This window comes from Panthera uncia (assembly GCF_023721935.1).
Source record: "Panthera uncia isolate 11264 chromosome B3 unlocalized genomic scaffold, Puncia_PCG_1.0 HiC_scaffold_1, whole genome shotgun sequence".
Taxonomy (NCBI): domain Eukaryota; kingdom Metazoa; phylum Chordata; class Mammalia; order Carnivora; family Felidae; genus Panthera; species Panthera uncia.
This window is the reverse complement of record NW_026057582.1, coordinates 119,954,953-119,968,908: the sequence shown is the minus strand read 5'-3', so window position 1 is coordinate 119,968,908 and position 13,956 is coordinate 119,954,953. Positions and strand designations below refer to the sequence as shown.

Here is a 13,956-nt window from a genome sequence, read left to right as displayed (position 1 = left end):
GAAGTCGGACGCTTAACCGACTGCGCCTGGGTGGCGCAGTCGGTTAAGCGTCCGACTTCAGCCAGGTCACGATCTCGCGGTCCGTGAGTTCGAGCCCCGCGTCGGGCTCTGGGCTGATGGCTCGGAGCCTGGAGCCTGTTTCCGATTCTGTGTCTCCCTCTCTCTCTGACCCTCCCCCGTTCATGCTCTGTCTCTCTCTGTCCCAAAAATAAATAAAAAACGTTGAAAAAAAAAATTTAAAAAAAAAAGATAAGACACAGCTATATGTTACTTACAAGAGACTCACATTAGATAGAAGGATATACACAGACTGAAAGGATGGAAAGAGACATCCTATGCAAATAATAACCAAAAAAGAGAAAGAATGATTATATATATACATATATATATATGGCTATATATATATGTGTGTGTGTGTACACACACACATATACATAGAAAAAAGAAACAAGTGACACATTATATGATAAAAGGGTTAATTCGCCAAAAATATATATTATAAATATATATGCACCTAACAGAAGAGCAGCCAGATACATTAAGCAAATAATGACAAAGAACTAAAGAGAAAAGAAAGATAGTAACATAGTAATAATAGGACATTTCCATATCCCACTTTCAATAATGGGAAAGAAAACCGATTAGGAAACACAGAACCTTAACATTAGACCAAATGGACCTAAAGACACACACATGACATTATACCCAACAACAGAATACACATTTTCTCAGTTGTACATGGGACATTTTCCACAGGAAAATATACCATAAAGTTAGTTTTAACAAACTTAAGGAGACTGAAATCATACCAAGTATCTTTTCTGACTACAACGGAATGAAGCCAGACATCAAAAGCAAAACAGGAGTATCTACAAAATACAGGAAAATCAAACCGCATATTCCTGAATAACAAATATGTCAGAAGAAAAAATCCGAAGGGAAAGCAGAAAATATCTGGAGACAAAGGTCAATAAAACACAACATACCAAAATGTATGGAATGCCACAAAAGCAGTATGAAAAGGGAAATTCATAGTAGTAAATGCCTATAGTAAAAAACAAAGACCGCAAATGAACAACCTAACTTCAGACTTTAAGAAATTAGAAAAACTCACTCAAAGTTCATCAAAGGAGGGAATAATAAAGATTACAGCACAATTAAACGAAATAGAGACAGAAAAATAAAAATTCAACAATTTAGTATTGGTTTTTGGAGACTATTAAGAATATCAACAAACCATTAATTAGACCAAGAAAAGAGAAAATGCTCATAAAACAAAAGTCAAAAATGAAAAAAGACACATTATAACGGATGCCATAAGAATAAAAAGGATCATAAGAGACTGCTGTCAACAACATATGCCAAAAATTGGATAACTTAGAAGAAATGAGTGTATTTCTAGAAACATAATTAACAGAACAGAATCATGAGGAAATAAAAAATCCGAAGCAACCTGAAGCAACCTGTAACTGGTAAAAAGACTGAATCAGTAATACAAAACTTCCCAACAATGAATAACCCAGAATCAGATAGTTTCAATGGAGAATCTACCAATGATTTAAAAAAAAAAAAAAAAAAAATTAACAAGAACCTTTCTCTAACTCCTCCAAAAACCTGAAGTGAAGGGAATACTGTGAAACTCATCCCATGAGGCCAACATTACCCTGATACCAAAATAAGACAAAGAAGAAAAGAAAAATACAGACAAATATCCCTAATGATTATTGATGCAAAAACCCTCAATGAAATACTAGGCAGTTAGAATTTAACAATACATTAAAAGAGTTATATCATCACCAAGTGGATTTTATTCCTGGAATCTAAGGATGCTTCACCATACAAAAATCAATCAATCCAACACAATGAATTACCAAAATTACAAAAATAACATGATCACCTCCACTGACACAGAAAAAGCATTTGACAAAAATCAAGATCCTTTCATAATAAAAACATTCCATAAACTAGACAAGGAAGGAAATTACTTCAACACAATAAAAGCCATATATGAAAAGCCCAGAGCTAAGATTATACGTAATGGTATAAAACTGAAAGCTTTCCCTCTAAAATCAGGAACAAGGCAAGGATGCCCACTGTTACCATTTCTTTTCAAAACAGTACTAGAAATCCTAGACAGAGCAATTAGGCATCCAAAGTGGAAAGGAAGAAACAAAATTATCTCTGTTTGCGGATGATATGATCTTATGTGTAGAAAACCCTAAATTTAGACCCTGTAAAAAAAAACTGTTAGAATAAATCAAACTTAGTAAAATTACAGGATACAAAAGTCAACCAATGCAAAATCCAGTTGTATTTCTATAAACAGTGAACAAAAGGAAATAAAAAAATATTCCCATTTACAAAAGCATCAAAAAGAAAAAAATACTTTACTAAAGAAACTTAACTAAGGAAGTAGACTTATGTAACAGTCCCCCTTATTTGTGGGGACTCTAAGGGGACTCTAAGGACTCCAACAGATGTGTGAAACCACAACAGTACCAAAACCTATATATATATTTTCCTATTGATACTTTTGATAAAGTTTAATTAATAAATTAAGCACAGTTAAGACAGTAACAATAACGAAATAGAACAATTACAATATATTACAATAAAAGTTACGTGAATGTGGTCTTTCCCTTAAACTACCTTATTGTACTGTACTCAACCTTCTAATGATGTGAGATGATAAAATGCCTATGTGCTGAAATGAAATAAGGTGAATGATAGATGCCTTGTGATGTAGTATTAGGCTACTATTGACCAAAATCTGACAACACCGAAGAATCATCATCTGCTTCCACAATGCAGTTGACCATGGATAACTGAAAACACTAAAAGGGAAACAATGGATAAAGAGAACAATGAAAAATATACAATGAAAACTATGAAACACTGCTGAAAGAAACTAAAGACACAAATGTAAACATGCTGTGTTCACGGTAAGACTTAATATTGTTAAATGCCCATTCTACCCAAAACAATCTACATATTCAATTCAAACCCTACTGAACTGGCATGTTTAAAAAAAAAAAAAAAAAATCTAAAATTCATATGGAATATCAATAGGACCCAAACAACAAAAACAATCTTGAGAAAGAAAACAAAGCCAGTCTCATACTTCCTGACTTAAAACATCTTACAAAGCTACAGAAACCAAAACAGTAATGTACTGGCATAAAGACAAGACATAGATCAATGAAACACATCAGAGAACCCAAAAATAAACTCACATATATGGTCAAATAAACTGTGGCATAGATGCCAAGGCTATCCAATGGGGGAACAAGAGCCTCTTCCACAAATGGTGCTGGGAAACCTGGATATTCAAATGCAAGAGAATGAAGTTGGAGCCTTACATCTTATACTACATTAAAAAAAAAAAAAAAAAAAAAGTTAACCAAAATGGATTAAAGAACTAAACATATGGGGGCCTGGGTGGTTGAGTGACTTGATTTTGGCTTGGATTGTGATTTCACAGTTCATGGGATCGAGCCTCATGTGGGGCTCTATGGTTACAGGGTGGAGCCTGTTTGGGATTCTCTCTCTCCCTCTCTCTCTGCCCCTCTCCTACTCACACACTCACTCACTCTCTCTCTCTCTCTCTCTCTCAAAATAAAGAAATAAACATTAAAACAAATAGGGGCGCCTGGATGGCTCAGTCAGTTGAGCATCTGACTTCGGCTCAGGTCAGGATCTCAGAGTTTATATGTTTGAGCCCGACATCAAGCTCTCTGATGTCAGCATAGAGCCCACTTCAGATCTTCTGTCCTCCCCTCTCTCTGCCCCTCCCCAACTCATGCGTGTGCACGCACACGCACGCGCACACACACACACACACTCTCTCTCTCTCTTTCAAAAATAAACATTAAAAAATAAATAAAGACCTAAACATAAAACCCAACATTACAAAACTCCAAAAATAAACATAGGGAAATAGCTTCATGACACTGGATTGGGCAATGTAACACCAAAAGCACAACTAAAACCACATAAAACAAAAGCAAAAATAGACAAATGAGACTACAGTGAACTTCTGCACAGCAAAGGAAACCATCAACAGAGTGAAAAGGCAACATATATAATATGATTATTCCATCTCCTGGGTCTGACTAAACACTCCACCTCAGGAAATAGAAGAACCAGGGATTGAGACTGGAAGACAGCAGAGGGGCCACAGGATACCTCTCAAAGACAGGAAAAACAGAAGGAGAGAAAGCAAGTAAGAAAGCATACAAAGATCACAACCTGAGGTGGCTGTTTTAATTAATATTAAATAACAAACATTAGCATGGCCATGGGAATGGAAAGGAGCAGCAAAACAGAGGTGAAAAGAGTATGAGTTCTTCAAAGACTGAGAAGTGACTAACAATGAAGACAGACATAGCCATAAAGATGACATAGCCAGAATGCATAGCCTCAAAGGAGCAGGAATTTTTATGCTGAGAGAATAGTAACAGTCCAGAACCATCAGTGGAGAACAAGAATAACAATGTGTGGGAAACGAACAGGTCAGGCTTACTGTACCTGTAACCTAGCTTCTGTATCTAGTGATACAGAAACTATTCTTGACACTCATCACTTTTCACTCCTTATTTTGTTTTAACCTTGCTGAGAAATACAGACCTGGAAATTTATTGTGGGCTTTCAGGACACATCTCCTGATTTTCTCCCTTCTCTCTGACTGTTCTTCACAGACTTCCCTCCCTAATCTGGAAATGTTTATACTCCCAGGGACCAACCATTAGACACTTTCTCTTTTAAATTTCTCTTTGAACCATCATCTTTTTCAAGGCAATACCTGATGACTTCCAAATGTCTCTTTCAGCATAGTTTAACTCTGCTTGAGAATCTATTCCAAGTTTTCTGGCTATCTTCATATTAGCTCTTTAAGAAATTTACTGCTTGAAAAGATAAAGGCCAGATGATTTAAATATCATAGGAAATACAGAGGTACAGTAATACAAAGAAAGACAACTTAGCCAAGATAAGTCACAAAGGATGACTAGGAGATGACAAAAAAATACAAGGAATATTACAGGTAAGAAGGGAATGAGTAAAGGCACAAGAGCCTGAGAACATCCTATGACAATTTCAAAGATAAAGTTCAAAACAGGACTCAAAAATATGAAGCGGAAGGGAGGAGCCAGATTATGAGAGACTTTGAATTCTGATTTTAGTCAGCCGAAAAGTAATCTAATAAAGGTGAATGATTTTCACCTCATAAAAATGCACATATACTCCGTCTTGCAAAAAATTTCAGAGGCATCACATACTATTTATAAACCACTAGATAAAAACACATTCAATACAAGTCCCTGAAGGGTTTAAGCACGTCAGGGATTAAGCCAAATTTGCCTTTATGATAATTCTATTTTGTAAATTGGGATCAAAGCTGGCAAAAGTGGAGGCAGGCAATCCAGTTAGGTGATGACTACTGTAATACACCAGGGAAAGAAAGCAGCAGGAATGAAGAGAAGGAAACTAATGCAAGAAATATTTAAAAGATGTAGCATGTAGGGGGTAAATGAATGGAAAGAGCTAAATGCCTAGGTTTCTGTTATGGGCAACTGGGTAGAAGGTAGTGCTACAATCTAAAATGATAACAAAAACAACCACCACTCATTAACCTACATTAACCTATAGTGAATGGTTTTTGTAAGTTGTGTCCTTTAATCCTTACAATTATCCTAGCAAGAAGATTGCAGAAGCCAATAAAGGATCCAGTAAATCAGAAAGTCCTGCTTTTAAATAATTTAGGGGAAATAGCATCTATTTTCACTACATCTTTTAACTTTGAATCCCATTTATAGCCAGCAAGTTCTATGTAATAAAGTACACCATCCCCATTAATGTTTCTTAAAACCTTTTTAGGGACACATAAGATATAATGAATAAAATGCAAAATTAACATAGATTCTAAACAACATTTTATTAGAGTACCTGAACAAAACCAGCCAGGTTTTGCTCATTCTGCTTTCTGAGAAGACTCAGCCAGAGGCAGCTCATCTATTCATTCATTCTTACCATTAACCAGAAGCACAATACCTTCTATTTAAAATACAATGTGTAAGTTTATATGATGCTTCATGTGGTAGAAAAGTAGACCAATTCAAGCCACTTCAAAGCCTAACACTTTTCATTAGCTCCTATGTCTATCAGAAGAAAACCCAGGGCTTTTCAGTAGTGTCGAGGCCTTTCACTTGACTACTTCACTTTGTCATGCCTTTCTGCTTCCAGCTACATTTTTTTTAGCACATCTCCTCCCATCTCCCAAATCTACATTCCAGCAATACTGAACTTCCTACAGTTAAAAGGATTTGTTCTACCGTCTTCCTTGGTTCCAGGTGTTAGAAAAGTTTTCTTCTTGCCCAGAATACTATGATCCCTACTTACACCAAGTAATTCTCAAAGACTCAGCTTAGATATCACTTCCAAGATTACTACATATCCCTTCTCTGATCCCACAGCAACCTGTACCTACTCTAAATGCGCCTTATTATAAATGCCAATTATTTAGATGGTAGGTTCCCTGAGACACATGACCAAATAACTTCTTTACAGTTATATCCTCAGGACCTAGTAAATTATGAAACTTTAATAAAGGTCCTTCAATTTCTCTTCTGGTATTATCTACATAACAGTGTCAACCCTATCTTTTTCTAGTATTTAACCATAAAGGGAAATACCTGTCAGAATACTTCCCAGTTTCAGAAAAAGGAACCCTTGTGCACTGTTGGTAGGAATGAAAACTGTGTAGTCACTGTGGAAAACAGTAGGAGGTTCCTCAAAAAATTTAAAATAGATTACCATATTATCCAGTAATTCCACTACTGAGTATTTACCCAAAGAAGATGAGCACAGTAATTCAAAAAGGTAAATGCACTCTATGGTTACTGGAGTATTATTTACAATAGCAAAGATATGGAAAAAATCCAGGTGTCAATTGACAGATCAAAGGATAAAGGTGTGGTACATATATAATGGAATATTATTTAGCCATAAAAAAAAAATGAAATCTTGCCATTTGCAGAAACATGGATATATCTGTAGGGCATAAGGCTAAGTGAAATAAGTCATTCAGAGAGAAACAAATACAATACAATTTCACTCATACACAAAATTTAAGAACCTCAACAAAGAAAAAAGAGACAAATAAACAAACAAAAAAACCAGACTCTTAACTAAGAGAACAAATTGATGGGGGCGAGGGGAGGATTAGTGAAATAGGTAAAGGGGATTAAGAGTATACTTATCATGATAAGCAATGAGTAATGCATAGAACTGTTGAATCACTTTACTGTAAAATATAAAACTATGTTAATTACACTGGAACTTAAAATGGAAAAATATGAGCACTTTTTTAAACAAAAAATACCTCCCAATTTCATAGGTTTTAACAGAAGCATAAAAAGAATATGCAAAGGCTCAATCTGGAGAGGAACACAGTTATCAGAACCTATAGGAGAGGATACTGAAAAAAGAATTATCTCTATTGACTAAATAGATTTTTTTCCAAATTTTTATTTAAATTCTAGTTGGTTAACATACAGTGCAATACTGGTTTCAGGAGAATTCAGTGATTCATCACTTACATAAATACCCAGTGCTCATCACAAGTGCCCTTCTCAATACCCATCACCCATCTAGCCCATCCCCCACCCACTTCCTTCCATCAACCCTAAGTTTGTTCTCTATTTTTAAGAGTCTCTCATGGTTTGTTTCCCTCTCTTCTCCCCCCCCATATGTTCGTTTTGTTTCTTAAATTCCACACGAGCAAAATCGTATGGTATTTGTCGATGAAAGAGATTTGTATCTTTAGAATGTACTTCCAGATGTTATTTAATCCATAAATGCTGTTATACACGTTAAATATATCTAAGTTGGAAGTTACACAGAATTATTTTTCCCATTCCATACAGAAAATAAAACCATCCAAGCTAGATCTCAATTTCTGACTTCTGGTTCCACATGTAAAGAGCTAGAAAGCTGCTACTCCAATCAAACAACAGGTAAAAATCTGAACAGACAAAAAATTAACAACTCTTCTTCGGTTATTGGAAGAGGAATGAATACAGGGCAAATTGCTGCCCCAAAGACTGGAGAGAGAGAGGCAAATACACGCAGCCATGGTTTACTGAAGCAGAGAACAGGAAACCATCAGCAGAATCTGTGATGTGAGAGGAAAACCTAAACTGCAATTGACAAATTCCTGGAGGCTCACCACAGAAAAGTCTAATAGTTAAAAACTCCCAAAGGGACCTAGCCACAGCAGAGCCCCCACAATTTTGTGATATTTACCTCAAAAAACTCAACCAGGCTCTCACAGCAAATGCTGGAGAAAAATCCCCTCATGCTTCTAGCAGGGGAGGAAAAAGGAAACATTTGAGATAGATCAGAGAATTTATAACAAGACCTATCCTCAGGGGACACTAGTTATCCAGAGCCTAATCTGCCAGGTATTATCAGAGCCTAAGTGGCCTGTGTACGGGAAATATCCAACTCCAGCCCACTCTAGTCATCCTGTTCCACTTAAGAGGGGAGGAAAAAAAAAAATGAAAGTTCACAATCCAGAGGCATAGCCAGGCTCACTAGAAGACTAAGACGTAAACAAAAGACTACAGAACACTTCCCTTCCTCCTACACCACAATACCATATTATTAAGGCCTATTTATAGCAATTCCTTTTACCTGGGAAATCACATCCAGCTATCTAGAAATATTACAAGGCATACTAAAGGCAATAAAACACTGTCTGAAAAGACAGCAAACACAAGAACTAAATACAGCAGGGATGTTGGAATTAACATACCAGAAATTTAAACTATGATTAATATCCTAAGGACTCTAATGGATAAAGTAGACAGCACAAAAGAACAGCAGAGCTATGTAAGCAGAGAAAAACCAAAGACTCAAAAAAGAAAAACCAGAGTTCAAAAACACTGTAACAGAAATGAAAACTATTTTTGATGAGCTTAATAATGAATTGGAAACAACTGAAGAAAGAAATCCTGAACTGGAAAATATACCAAAAGAAACAGAACTGAAAAGCAAAGAGAAGATTGGCAAAAACAATACGCAAGGACTTGTGGGACCTACAAAAAGTGTAACATACACAAAGTGGGAATATCAGAAGAAAGTGACAGAATCAGAACTGAAACAATAATGACTGAGAATGTCCCCAAATTAGTATCAGACATCAAACCACAGATCCAGGAAATTCAGAAAACACCAAAAAGGATAAATGGTAAAGCAAACAAAAAACACCCACCAAAAAAAAAAAAAAAAAAAAAAACAAACAACAAAAAAAAACCCACACCAAAACCAAAAAACTACACTTGGCATATCATTTTCAAACTACAAATAATCAAAGATAAAGAAAAAATTTTGAGAGGCGCCTGAGTGGCTCACTCGGCTAAGTGTCCAACTTCAGCTCAGGTCATGATCTCACAGTTTGTGGATTCCATCCCCATGTCAGGCTCTGTGCTGACAGCTCGGAACCTGGAGCCTGCTTTGGATTCTGTGCCTCCCACTCTCTCTCTCTTCCCCTCTTCCACTCACACTGTCTCTCTCTAAAAAATAAACATTAAAAAATTAATTAAAAAAAAAAAACAATTTTGAAAGAAGCCAAGAGGAAAACAACTACAGAAGAATAAAGATAAAAATTACACCTGACTTCTCAGAAACGATGCAAGCAAGAGAGTGGAATGAAAAAGTGTCAAAGAAAAAAAACCCCACCAACCTAAGAATTCTATACCTTGAGAAATCATTCTTCGAAAGTAGAAAAGAAACAGACTCTCAAGCAAAAAAAAAAAAAAGGGGGGGGGGGAATCCGTTGTCAGTACATTTGCCTTGCAAGAAATTATTAAGAGAACTTGTTTAGACAGAAAGGAAATGATATAGATCAGAAACTCATTATCTATATAAGGAAAGACTACTACCAAAGGAATAAGTGGAAATAAAATAACTTATTTTTCTTAACCTTAATTGATATGATAACAGTTTGTTCAAAATAATAATGCCAACAATTTATTCAGTTATGAATATTTATGTGTGTAAAATTTTAAATACATGTTTATATATGTGAAATAAATGACAGCAATGATAAAAGGACAGAAGCAAGGAATATTATAAGGTACTCCCATTCCCTGTGACATGTATAGTGTTACTTGAAAGTAGACTAGGTTAAGATATAAATGTATACTGCAGACTCTAAGACAACCCCAAAAAGAAAAGTTAAATGAAAAGTAACTAACTGATCTACTTGCAAGTGAGAGAAAATGGAACATTATACAATGCTCAAATAAAACCACAAAAGGAATAAAGAGGATAGAAGACAAAAACAGGAAAAAAAGAGCAAGAGCAACAAATAGACAACAGTAACAAAAATGTTAGGTACTAATCCAACTAAATCAATAATCACTTTCAACATTAGTGTTCTAAATGCATCAACTGAAAGACACAGATTGCCAGACTGGATAAAAAAAATAACATCCAGGGATGCCTTGGTGGTTCAGTCAGTTAAGCATCCAACTTCAGCTCAGCTCATGATCTCAGTCCTAGGTTCAAGCCCTGCGTTCGGCTCTGTGCTGACAGCTCAGAGCCTGGAGCCTGTTTCAGATTCTGTGTCTCCCTCTCTCTGCCCCTCCCCTGCTTGCACTCGGTCTCTCTCTCAAAAATAAACATTAAAAAAAAATAAATAAATAACATGCAACTATACATTGTCTACACTTCAAATATAAAGATACAGATTAAAAATTTAAAAAGGTACTGTGCTAACAATGAAAAGAAAGCTGGGCAGACAGGGAAGACTTCAAAAGCAAGGTGAGTCATCAGAATTAAAGAGGGGACACAACATAATGATAAACAGTTCAATTTTCCAAGAAGACATAACGATCCTTAACATCTGTGCACCTAACTAAAAGGCATCAAACTAAATAAGGCAAAAACGGATACAACTACAAGAAAAAATAGATAAATCCACCATCATAGCTGCAAACTTCCACACCCCTCTATCAGAACTGGACAGATCTAGCAGGCAGATAATCAGTAGAGACATAGTTGAACTCAACAGCACCATCAATCAATTAGATATAATTGACATCTCTGGACTACCTCATCCAACAACAGCAGATTACACATTTTTCTCAAGCTCACACAGAAAATTCGTCAAGATGTATCACATTCTGGGCCATATGATATACCTTAACAAATTTAAAATAACAGAAATCATACAATGTCTACTCTTACACTACAATAGAATTAAGCCAAAATCAGTAACAGAACAATAACTGGAAAATCTCAAAATACAAGGATATTAAACAAGTCAACAAAGAAATCCCAACAGAAACCAAAAATTCTTTTCAACTAAATAAAAATGAAAACACAATTTATCAAAATTGTGGAATGGAATGCAGTGAAAATAGTGCTTAGAGAGCACTAATTATTAGAGCACTAATTTATTAACACTGCATGCATGTATTACAAAAATAAGAAAGAACTAAAGTTAATCATTTATATTCCCAGCTTAATAAACTAAAAAAGAGCAAATTAAATCCAAAGTAAGCAAAAGAAATAATATTGTAACAGAAATCCATGAAATTGAAAAATGGAAACCAATAGAGAAAAATCAACATCAAAAGTTCTCTGAAAAGATTAATGAAATCAATACTCCTCTAGCCAGGCTAACTAAGGAAAAAATAGAGGACATGAATTACTAGTATCACAAATGAAATAGGGGACATCACAACAGATCCCACAAACATTAAAAGGATAAAAGATATACTACGAATAACTCTATACCCACAAATTTGACAACCTAGATGTAACTGACCAATTCCTTACAAGACCCACTCTGCCAAAACTCACAAGAAATACACAACCTGATAGGCCTATATCTGATATGAAAACTGAATAAATAAGTAACCTTCCAAAACAGAAAGCACTAGAACCAAATGAATTCACTGATGAATTTTACCAAAAATTTAAGAAATTTTACCAGTTCTTCAGTCTCTATCAGAGGATACAAGCTGTAACTCCAGAGTCTAATCTGATTAAAAGGCTCAGCTTTAAAAATAACAAAATCTTGCCACTTAAGACAATATTGATGGACCTGGAAGGTATTATGCTAAGCGAAGTAAGAGAAAGACAAATACCATATGATCTCACTTACAAGTGGAATCTAAAAAAAAACAAAAAACAAAAAACCAAAAACAAATGAACACGTTTAAAACAAACAAAAAGCAGAAAAAGATCCATAAATACAGAGAACTGGTGGCTGCCAGAGGGGTGTGTGAGAGGGGAAAAATGGGTGAAGAAGAATGGGAGGTACAGGCTTCCAGTTACAGAATAAGTCACAGGGATGAAAGGTACAATATAAGGAATATAGTCAATAGTTCTGTAATAGTGTTGTATGGTGACATATGGCAGCTATGCTTCTGGTGAGCATGGCATAATGCAGAGTTGCTGAATCACTATGTTGTATACCTGAATCTAGTGTATCGCTATGCATCAACTATATGTCAATAAATAAATAAAATGCAAATTCACGAAATTAAACTTTACATACCTATAGAAATAAATATTTTCGTTATTGTTTGTGTTTTAAGAAGGCTCACTTTTATTATCAAATGACAGAATGCATGTGGAGTACTGAGCACAGTGGTTTATCATATGCTAAGTGCTCAAGATGTCAGGTGCTACTACATAAATAAGTTCTCAAATATATATCAGTTATTTCCACATAAACTGATCCCAGAAAATTCTTCCAACACTTCTGCAAGGGAATTAAAAAGGCAGAAATAAACATTTTGCATTAACTTCAGAATTTCACTCTTTCATATATTATTTACTTATTACCTCTTGCAGGCCAGGCACTCTATCATTAGGCTTCCATACTAGTATTAAATGAGTCAGACAACAATGAAATCAATTAAGTCAAATGACATTAAATCCCAAGATGACAAATGTAACAGGGTAAAGGTAACAGAAAACAAAGAACATGACAATTCTTTGTTGAAGTTGGTCAAGGAAGGCCCCTCTGATAAGACATCATTTGAGCAGAGATCTCTGGGGCAAGTGAAAGGAAGCCATGGGGATATCATAGAGAAGGGTCGCAAACAACAGGCACAAGTCTTTTTTCTTTTTTTAATTTTTTTTAACGTTTTATTTATTTTTGAGACAGGGAGAGACAGAGCATGAACAGGGGAGGGTCAGAGAGAGGAAGACACAGAATCTGAAACAGGCTCCAGGCTCTGAGCTGTCAGCACAGAGCCTGATGCGGGGCTTGAACTCACGGAGCGCGAGATCATGACCTGAGCTGAAGTCAGCCGCTTAACCGACTGAGCCACCCAGGCGCCCCAACAGGCACAAGTCTCAAGAACAACAAAACATTAAAGGCAAAATCATAAAGCCAGTGTATATAAAGATAAACAAGAGAGATGGAAAGGCCACACAAAGTGAAAGCTTGTACAGGGCTTGAAGATCTTCAGATTTTACTCTGAGACATATAGGAAGCCCCTGAAAAGTTTTGAGCATAAATAACGTGGTTTAACTTCAATTTAAAACAGATCACTCTGGCTGCTACCCAGAAAATACAATGAAAGGGGCAAGGATGGAAGCAGCAAGACTACCAGGGAAACAATTTCATTCTTCTGGCACAAGATATTGGCTTTAAATCAGCATGATAAGGTGGAAATGGTGTAAATAAAGTGGTACAATTAAGAGATTTTCAAGATGGAGGCAACATGATTTGCTGATAACTTGAGTAAGACAAAGATAAATTAAAGATGCTTCCAAAGTTTTCGATAAGCTGGAAGAAAAAAAAAGACTTCCTACTAATTGAGGTAGCAAAAAGATTACAAGAAAAGTAGTTTTGAGAGGATGAAAATCAAGACCTACCTTGGACTTGTTAAGTTTGAGAATCAGACATTCAATTATTGGATATATGAGTTTATA

The 13,956-nt window shown here is 35.6% G+C and overlaps 1 protein-coding gene across 8 annotated transcripts in view; it reads right to left on the bottom strand.

Annotated features, from left to right (window-relative positions):
• UBE3A (ubiquitin protein ligase E3A) overlaps positions 1–13,956 on the bottom strand; it is a 96,331-nt gene that overhangs the window by 54,953 nt on the left and 27,422 nt on the right. For 2 of the 8 annotated variants that reach the window (XM_049613949.1, XM_049613951.1), the window contains one exon: positions 3,234–3,319. The exons of the other annotated variants lie outside the window; for them this stretch is intronic. In XM_049613949.1, coding sequence (XP_049469906.1) covers positions 3,234–3,235 — 2 coding nt within the window. In that variant the 5' untranslated portion in view covers positions 3,236–3,319. The remainder of the gene's footprint in view (positions 1–3,233; positions 3,320–13,956) is intronic. 8 annotated transcript variants of the gene reach the window in all.